The sequence below is a fragment of the Rutidosis leptorrhynchoides genome, chromosome 1 (assembly GCF_046630445.1).
Source record: "Rutidosis leptorrhynchoides isolate AG116_Rl617_1_P2 chromosome 1, CSIRO_AGI_Rlap_v1, whole genome shotgun sequence".
NCBI lineage: Eukaryota > Viridiplantae > Streptophyta > Magnoliopsida > Asterales > Asteraceae > Rutidosis > Rutidosis leptorrhynchoides.
The window spans coordinates 477045737-477055666 of record NC_092333.1 but is presented as its reverse complement, the minus strand read 5'-3'; the positions used below and the strand labels follow the sequence as shown (position 1 = coordinate 477055666).

Sequence of the window (9930 nt, the reverse complement as noted above, 5' to 3'; positions counted from 1 at the left end):
TTGAGAGTTGTATTAGTTAAATATTTTGGAGAGTATAGTTGACTTAAAAGAGTCGTCTATATCATTGTAACAATTTATGACATAGTGTATTTCTTTCTTTGGGAGTATGTGGTTTTTCTCCTGTTTTGGAGTTTCCACATTAAATCTTGTGTTGTGTATTGTTCTTATTTCTTTATTATTATTGTTGGGCTGGGTGGTGGGAATTAGTGAGACCGTAATTTTCAAACAAACAGAACGTAAAAAATTAATGGGCCTTAGATATTCATTAGACATTTGAACATTTAATGTCAACTTGGATAAAAAGATGCAAAAGAAAACGAACTGAACAGAGGAGAACGAGCAGACATCGAATGATTAATTTCTATTTCTTGTTATCGTTGAATTCGTCATCCAGCAAATTCGGAACTCATACTAATTCAATGTATGCTAGGACTTGCCGCAAGCAAATTCGGAACTCATACGCGGTCAACGAACTCATACTAATGCTAGAGTATGATAGGACTTGGCACAAGCAAATTCGGAAATGAAAGAAATCTACCAAAAGCCTTGGTATTTGTCTGATCACTGATAGCTTCAATAGTTCATTGAAATTTTTATTGACTATGGGAAATAGTATCATACAAAAACAAAAAGTGAGCGGATTGCTACTACTAATTTAGATTCACGTACACAGATACCCACAAACATATATATTGACAGATTCTATCAGGGTAACATCAAAATACACCTTATGTTACAAACACAACTAAGTCGAACGCCTACTCAAGTTACGTGTGTATCAGCTCATTTATCCAAAATCAAATGCATACCTTTCTGTCTAATCTCCAGATGATCGTCTAAAATAATACCTGCAGATTACAATCAGAAATCTTATAAATCATTCTACAGTTTCGATTTGTGCTTCATGTTTCCATATGAACTCTTTCCTCATTTGTTACAAGGACTATTTTCAGGACCCACTAATATAAAAACCATAAACAAGGATATGTTTTTAGGGATATTAAAGAAACTTTACCAAAGCAAAACAATGCAGCAAAACTTTTAAACAAAATTGACCCATTTGAAACTCAATTTCAAAAGTCAGATTTATATTTTTTTCATATGGGATAACAAAAGTAGGAAAAGATGCCAATATAATTTTTCATTGGAACCATCAAGTGGTCATGAGAAACTTACACGTATATCTTTATGCCATATAAAGCAGCATATTTCCGCAAAAGACGTTCAACTGAGTACCATTCTGACCGGTCCGACCCATCTTGATAGCCAATTCGAGGCATGTGGATTGAAGCTATTTAGATTTGACACATTAACTGTTAATAAGAAATTTATAAAATCCGGACATAAGGTGTTTCTAGTCGACCCGAACCAATGGATAAACGAAACTGCCCGTTTCGACCCAAATCTGTTGGTATATACCCGATTGGACCATTTTTGTTAACTCTAAATGTGATCAAAGAATCACAATCTTGTTAGGTCGGGAAAAGGGATGGATGAGAAATTTAAACATTCCTTCAAATTCCTTCAGCTTTAAGGAATTCATCATTTATTCAACTTGTGGAAGGAAAGCTCAATATCCCAGTGGAAATTATATCATTTATTAATATTTATATTCTAATTCCTCTGATAAATTTGCAAACAAAAATTTTGAGCAGCTGAAAATTGTCACTGGTAATTTTACATTCCGTTTGTAAGTTTCCGTTCCTACAAAATTTTAATTGCTTTGAATGCCAATTCCTTAATCAAATCGAATTCCACAACCCCACAAGGAAAAAATTACCTCGGGAAAAAAGGCAATTGATTTGATATGAAATAGTGTGACAAAACATACCAGAAGTTTGAGCAGCTGAAAATGAAGCTTTTGACAAGCACTGTTCTAGATCTGGAACAGATATACTGCTACGAGGAACTTTACGTCTGGGATTGTATGATTGCACAACAGCTAGGGCTACCCACTGATGAGCATTAGCAATTTTATTCTCCTCATCGTCAGCTTCTACAATATATATTTAATTATTTAGAACCTTTAAAATAACTCTTTTAAGGTCAATTCACATCATCAATTAGTATAATCAGGGCATACACGAATAATCCACATAACTACTCCAGCATATAAAATACACTGTCTATCAGATTCGAGATGCAAATTAGGCACATGGTTTTGAAATCGTTCACTATCATATATCTCAAATGCCTGAATAATTTGTCCTATAACATTATAAAGCAGGAATGATGATATTGGACAAATAAGTAAGCCTAACTTCAAATTTTCCAACAAAGGGTGTCACAATTTTCACAGGCGGCAGTACATCACAAGATGGAACTTATAGCGGTTTTCATGACAAAAAGAATGCCCGGTAGTGCTGATATATATTATATATCAAGATAGAGAGGTTAAGACGCTGACCAGTGATTTCTATAAGGTGAAGATCACCGAGATGAAGGTCCCCAAACTCAGAAGCCCGCTCATACGCACTTGGAATCTGTGATGAAAGTTTAGCTAGTGCATCAAACATACCACCACGACCCCAGTTTCCCGAATCATCAACGCAGCTGTAAGAAAACATGCATAAAAGAGCAGTCTGATAGGAAGATAAATACGGAAACAGAAGGCAAGATAAAACTATAAAAATAAGATAGAGTGTAGTGATAACAACCTAAAATAAAGAAATTGTTGTGCCAAAATCTGTTCTCTGTGGCATAACTATAGTACAAAACAAGAACGGTAACTACCTGAATATTATGGAAGGCTCTGAAGGACAAATTTTTGATGGCTGTGTGCAATCTCCATACACAAGATTTACCGAACCAGTGTCTGACAAGATATTGTCATCCGTAGGGCGCACAATATCCTTGACTGACAGTGACTCATATCCTTGAGCTTCCCATTTTGCTACTTTCTTCTCCTCAGCTTTCTTCCTAACAAGTTCAGCTTTCAGATGTTTCTCCTCAAGCTTTGATCTCCTGCTTGTCTCCTCCAAAGATAAGTTATCAGATTGCCCAGATGTCTCTTTAAGCTTCTCGACCCAAGAATTATATGAAGTCTCATCAAGAACCGGATCTAACTCAACGTATGACCTTCCACCTAATACATCCTTTGACCTGATCTCAACCGTTAGATCCTCTGCTTCTGATCGTCCTCCATGACGGAAAGCTATGACCTTTTCGACAATATCATTGACCTTCGACATATCTAGTTGACCCTCACTTTCTTTGCTATCAGTAGTAGGATCGAACATGTGTAACCCAAGTACAACAGATCGCAGATCACCAGCTGCAACCCCAGCCATATCTTTGCCTTCCTTGTCTGCCACGTCATCACCGATGACGTCATGGCTTAGTTGTAACTTTCTCTCTGCTCTGTGCATGATAACCTGCAATGCATGAAATGGATAATATAATAAAGAAAGGTAAAGCATATTAGGTATTATATAAGAATCTACAATGGTCATGAGTTACAACTCACCTCCTCCACAGTTCGCTCGGTAACTAAATTTATGGACATCACATGATTCATTTGACCAATTCTGTGTGCCCGCTGCAGAGCTTGCTTATCCACCTGCGGATTCCAATCCTGCTCATAGAATATAACCTGCATTTTGCATCTTCCTCAATAAGTAAATAGTACCGACAACTAAGAATATAATTTCTAAAGACGGAACAGAAGAAAAAACTTAAATAGTTAAATGGTACTCGGAATAACCACTTAAGTGAACTCTCCAATAAGATATATTCGGACATATAACTTAAACACAATAATAAACGTCACTAAAAAGATAATAGAGTTTGCCATTGAGAAAGCTTACCGTGTCAGCAGCTACAAGATTCAAGCCAACGCCCCCCGCTCTAGTGGAAATCAGAAACACAAATGCAGTGTCCAAATCAGCTTCAGAATTTGAGATTCCCATGACCGATTGTCGGCTGAAACTCCTTATTGCAGCAAATCGCTCTTCAGCCCTGATAGATCCGTCAAGACGCTCATAAGGATATTTCCTCAACTCCATATAGTCCTGTTTTTCAAATAAAAAAAAGAATGACCTAAACAATTGTAAATTGCGTTATCTGTGCAGTTAATCTTTTATCCAAAACAACAGAAGGTATGAAACCTGTAATATATCAAGTGTATGTGTCATCTGTGCAAACAGAAGAACGCGATGTCCAGAGTTACGTAGCTTCTGGAGTAACAGATCCAAGACTACAAGTTTGCCACTAGCCTGAAAGAAATCATAACTGTGTAGCATTACACGGTACTATGCAAACTATTAACCAAAGGCAATATCTTGTGGTTAAAGACTAGTTATTGCCGGACTCCGAGAAATATGTTAAGCTCCCTTAATGAGTGAGCTATCTAGTTAAAACATTTCGATTTCCTCTTAAACTTCACCCGGAATAGAGTTTGATACTATACTAGTTCCTATTAAAATATTAACCATGTTACACTTCTGATACCTGAACTAAGTGTTCGCCCTCTTCATATGGTTCGGGCTCTATACCAGCAAAAAGGTAAGGGTGACTACATGCTTTACGAAGCTGTATTACCTGCATCAAAAGAGCATCTTATGCAATCAACTACTTACTTCCAGCAAAAGGAAAAAATGAAGGTCACCAGCAAAGCTATAAACTTCAATCAAGTACATGAAACCAAGGATAAGACAGAGAGTCAAGTCTTACAAAAAAAATAGAATATAAGAACATTAACTAATATAATTTTTTAATCACCTGTGGTATACTTGGTATGAAGCTAATGCAAAAGTAACTATGCCTTTGAAATAACTAGCAAAGAGTGCATAAATTGTGCCAAGAGATATGTTTGATGTATGCAAGCTAGATATGCAAGAAATTGGCTTACAATATTCTGCAGAGATTGCTGATTAGAAGTCCCAGAAGACAAAGCTAAAAGCTTAGGAAGCTCCTTTCGAATTATTGACATATACACCTTCTTCTGCAAGTTCACTAAGGGAGCCATCCTACCAAAGAATCATAATTATAAGTTAATAGATGTTTCTAATATTTTATCAAACGAAAGTATGTCGCATATAAGTTTTCCATTCACTTGGTGGTTTATTCCTAATTCACCTCGGTACATATAGTTGTCATAAATTATACTAACATTATATAAAGTTTAAAAAGGGTTCAAGAAAGAAGAACTTGAAATGGAAATGAAGTACATATAAACACAATTGTCAGCAACGTACAGAGTGATTTCAGTAAGAGGAGGCAAAGATAAGGTTCCAGTCTCAATAAGCCTGGATTTAGTTCTTCGAAGCATGAATGCCCCCAAAATATATTTTAAGCTTTTGAACTTCTCCTTAACTATCGGAGCACCTTTACCTAGTTAAGAAATGACAGTGGAATATTCAGTAGGTAATATCTAAAAAAACACAATATATCTTAGATTTTGTGAAATAATATGCAAAAGAGTAACATATCCGTTGCATCGATCCAATACCTACATAATGCTTTAGGTTAGATATGATCTAATTTAGGTAAAAATGAAGTTCGACTTGAATAACATCATGAATATCTCAAATCACTAACAATTAGCACAAATTCTTTATTCGCTTTACATGCCAGTCCCCTCAAATGGTACATTTGAGTAGGGAACACCTTAGATGTTGACTTTAAGCAAATGTAATATGATACATATGAAGTGGGATGAAACCTGATAAAGGATCTCCACCTTCCTTAAATGTAGCAGAGAACTGCTCTAATGTCCCAAAGATTGAATCCATACAGAATTGCATGAGTGCCCAAAGTTCGGTAAGGCTATTCTGTATAGGGGTTCCAGTCAAGAGTAGACGTCTGGGCATAATGTACTGCTCTCTAAGAACATTATACAAAACCTGCAAAAAATAAGCAAAAGGGAAGTCAATATATGAAGCCCAAAAGGTCTGTGCCTTTAAATTAGTAGGGTGCACAAAAACCGAAATGCCAAATTGTAACAAAATATAATCAAACTGAAAAAACCAAAATACCCAATTGCAAAAAAATATATATATATATATATATATATATATATATATATATATATATATATATATATATATATATATATATATATATATATATATATATATATATAATCAATTTTGAATTGCATCTAATTATAAAGGTATGTTCTAAGGGAGACCTTAGAAGATAATAGTCTATATAAAGATAAATATACCAAATTATAAACGTATGTTCTAAGGGAGGCCTTAGAACATAACCGGCGGTGAAAAAATATCAAATTATAAAGGTATGTTCTAAGGGAAGAGTCCATGGATCAGCTCACAATAAACCAAATACCTTCAGTACGACTTCGACATGGAGGGTGAGCATAACAATGGTGTTGACATTCACAAGGGACTAAAACTTACACCCAAATAACTCTTTTAGATACCTAGGCTTTGTTATACAAATCGGGGACGATAGACGATAACCTTACCCACCGTATAAAGGTAGGTTAGTTGAAGTGGAGAACGGCGAAAGGGGGGTCATGTGCAATAAAAATGTTCCTCTTGAGTTAAAAGGAGAGGGTGGCGATTAGACCTTCCATGTTGTATGGATCAGAGTAACATGGAACAGAGTGTTGGCTGATAAAGAAGGCACAAGAGAGGATGATGGAAGTGACGAAATGAGGATTTTGAGGGTAGACGCGTGATAGAACCCTACTACCTCCGTCTCATTACAAGTGTCTACTTACTTCTTACACACAGTTTTAAGATATCTCACTCACTTCATTCCCCACCAATTAGAAATCTTCTATCAAAAGAATAACTTCTTCTGATCGGTTGAAATACAAAGTGGGCACTTGAAATGAATCATCCCAAAATAGTAATATGGAAAATTGTGGTGGGACGGAGGGAGTATTAGATATGATACCACATATAGTTTTAAGGGAGAAATTAGATAGTATCAGTGAGAACGACCTAGATGGTTTGGGCATACTTATATCTAGCACATATTCCTATTTTGTTACATAGAAGGTCCTTGAAGCAGTCTCAACCCTCGAGTAAGGGGAGGACCTTCACTACGCTTGAGTGGAGAAGTGACTTCCCCTTATCTTGGTACAAGAACGAATGTCTACATATCAAACCTTACATTCGTTAAATTGAGTATCGGGAACGAATGTCTACATATCAAACCTTACATTCGTTAAATTAAGTATCGTTGTTGTATTATACTTGACTAAGTATATTATCAAATCTTTGAAACCATGTATTGGTATATTGTTATACTATGATTTAAGAAATATAAATAGGCATACTTCTATACGTCGTGGTTGGGGCCTTGAGTCCCTCTCAAGATGTCTCATGTTCAAACCTCACTAGAAGCATATCTTAAGGAGTGAAGCATATCTTAAGGTGGACAAGGAAAAAGTTCAGAAAGAGTCATAGATTTCTCGGACAGGCTGCGTACATCTTTTTAAAAACGGTTAGGAGTCACTGAAGGGGTCCAAACGCAATGTCGGAATCCACCCACCCGATCATTTCCTGAGACGAACAATACAGTCCTACTGTCCGAGGAAACCCCACGACGAATCCATACAGGCATCGCGTGTGGTAAAACCCCTAAGGTGAGGCTCAAACGCAAACCGTCCGAGACCTCCGAGGCCAATGAAATGGGCGGGTAACTTCAAAGGAAATATTTTTGCAGCTCATGGGGCCAAACCCCCGATCCCTTATGGGAAGTCATATCACCACCAAGACAACTGCGTACGTTACTCCCCTTCCCCGGATAGCCTTATCCATTTGAATAGCCATACTTTTACCCGTTGCATATCTTTCTATAATAGCATAATTTAGTTCAATATTGTAGCTCAAATATTTTAATTGGTTCAAAGCGTAAAATTCAGTTATAAGCTAGAAAAAGCGATAATAAACCGAAACGAAATGGAGAACCCAATAAACAGAACCATATAGGAACAGAAAACGCAAGGTTTTGATTTTTAAGAAACCAATATATTCTGATCGATTTGATTTTGGCTAAAAACCGTAACATACTGTGAAGTGTGAGCACCTTTCAATCCCTACACATGAAACCATAAGATACAAGGTTGGGCACTTCTCACTGAAAATATAATGTTATAACCATAAACATACACTGGAGGGATTTTTAAGTCTTTGAGCCTCGTCAATAACAGCATAATGCCACGGAATCTGTGAAAGAAAGTCCTGATCGATTAACGCTATATCATATGTCGTGAGCAAAACATCAAAAGGTAAGGCCTGGACCTACAATATTCAACCACAAGTAAGGTAAGCATTAGAATTGAAAGCAGAAAAAATTAGTCCCACTACCTACTGATAAACTTTCAGCTAAAAGATGAACTTACATTTGGTGCTGATGATTGGTTTTTCACATGTTCATACATTTCCCTTCTCAGAGTGCGTCGACATTGTTTGTCTCCCACATAACGCAGAACTTTCAACTTTGGCGCAAATTTGGCAACTTCAGATACCCATCCATCAGTCACACTGAGAGGACACAGTATCACTGCAAGACATCATTATATTTATATACTTATTAATCAGATAGTGACTGAAACATGTAATGTCAAATTTGAAGAACTGCTAATTATAACTTACAGAATGGTCCGTGTACATTTCGACGAAACTTTAAATAGCTTAAGAAGGATATAGCTTGTAATGTCTTTCCTAGCCCCATCTGTCAATTACCATTTTAAGCGCCATATTTAGGTTTTAGCAGTCAATCCAAATATTCACAACTAAATATATTCGATTAAAGCTTACAGCCTCCAGCTGCAATTGTAATTATACCTCATCTCCTGCAAATACATATAATATTATATTAATTATTTAAATTTAATTTAAATTCCTGTTTAAAAGACATTACAGTGATAGTTACAGTTACAGTTACAGCAAAGGCTTCAAGCCTCAAATTATAAATATAATAATTGATAACTGATTTTTTTTTTTTTTTTTTTTTTTTTTTGAAAAGCAAGATAATTTTATTGATAACTGATATTGATTGATAATTGACTTAAAATATAAAGTAACTAGAATTAGAACTGATTGTACGTGCGTACCTAGAATGACATTGGCGCCGATTAGGTATCGGCGTATAAGCCATGACAATCCTTCGATTTGATGAGGCTTAAGTGAGGCGGTTACACCGATATCGGAAGTGTTGACTTGAGACTCGGCGGCGGCGCGTGCGTCTCCGTCTAATACGAATTTTGCTGCCGCGATTAATCTCTGTTCGTAGTTCATTTTGGTGAAATTGTGGCGCAAACTGTGCTGAATTTGAAACTGTTGATATGTTAGACGAAATTGCCCTCTTTGAATTATGAAGTGTTTTCGTTGCTAGGGTTAAAAAGGTCGTATGTGGAAATTGTATTTTCTGTGTACAGGGGTAACTTGTGACACGTGGCGTATGATGAGGATTTGATGATTTTGTGACGAAGAATGGCAAGACCACACCTAACGTTGTTTTTTTACGTGAAAGCAAAAATTACATTTTAAGAAAGGAAATTCGTCCAAATATAATTTTTTAAAGTTTTATTCTAAAATATAGTTTTTTTAAAAAAAATTATCTATTTACACCATTAGGTCGACCAGCATTTGGGTCGACTACCATGTGGTATGGTCGACCACCACAATTTTCATTGTGGTCGACCATATTTTATAACTGACAAGGTCGACTACCTTGTTTGGTCGGTCGACCACTATATTCGACCCAAAAAATAGGCGACCTTAATGTTGGTCGAGTATACAAAATAACACTGAAATAGCGAGTTCACACATTTCAAATTACAAAATTTCGCTCCACAAACCCTAGATACGAACCATCAACCCTGATTCATTGCGGATTCACTCAATTGCAGATAAACCCTAATTCGCTCGTCAGGCAAAGATGACAGATATTGAGGTAAAACCTAATTCGTGTATATTTGTGTATATGTAACTCTATGTCTTTGTGTTAGTA

At 36.1% G+C, this 9930-nt stretch overlaps 1 protein-coding gene across 2 annotated transcripts; it reads right to left on the bottom strand.

Annotated features, from left to right (window-relative positions):
* Window positions 1–642: 642 nt before the first annotated feature.
* LOC139874813 (probable helicase CHR10) lies at window positions 643–9288 on the bottom strand. Of its 2 annotated transcripts, XM_071862213.1 has the most exons (16): window positions 9024–9288; window positions 8571–8649; window positions 8318–8478; window positions 8085–8216; window positions 5663–5843; window positions 5196–5331; window positions 4850–4967; window positions 4450–4539; window positions 4107–4214; window positions 3807–4010; window positions 3467–3592; window positions 2734–3374; window positions 2408–2553; window positions 1832–1996; window positions 1177–1291; window positions 643–848 (listed from the first exon to the last, which is right to left on the bottom strand). In XM_071862213.1, the coding sequence occupies exons 1-16, from the start codon at window positions 9213–9215 to the stop codon at window positions 818–820; spliced, it is 2625 nt and encodes an 874-aa protein (XP_071718314.1). In that variant the 5' UTR covers window positions 9216–9288; the 3' UTR covers window positions 643–817. The 2 variants fall into 2 exon arrangements, with proteins under 2 accessions (XP_071718314.1, XP_071718310.1); XM_071862209.1 differs by lacking the exon at window positions 9024–9288 and having other exon boundaries at window positions 8571–8753.
* Between the last annotated feature and the right edge of the window lie 642 nt (window positions 9289–9930).

Bases quoted from the DNA above. Each gene is read 5' to 3' on its own strand.
- LOC139874813 (XM_071862213.1), bottom strand. From the start codon at position 9,215: ATGAACTACGAACAGAGATTAATCGCGGCAGCAAAATTCGTATTAGAC. The intron at 5,332-5,662 runs GTTTCATCCCAC...TTTCTTAACTAG, and splicing joins AGGTGGAGATCCTTTATCAG to GTAAAGGTGCTCCGATAGTT. The intron at 4,540-4,849 runs GTAAGCCAATTT...CTTTTGATGCAG, and splicing joins AGCAATCTCTGCAGAATATT to GTAATACAGCTTCGTAAAGC.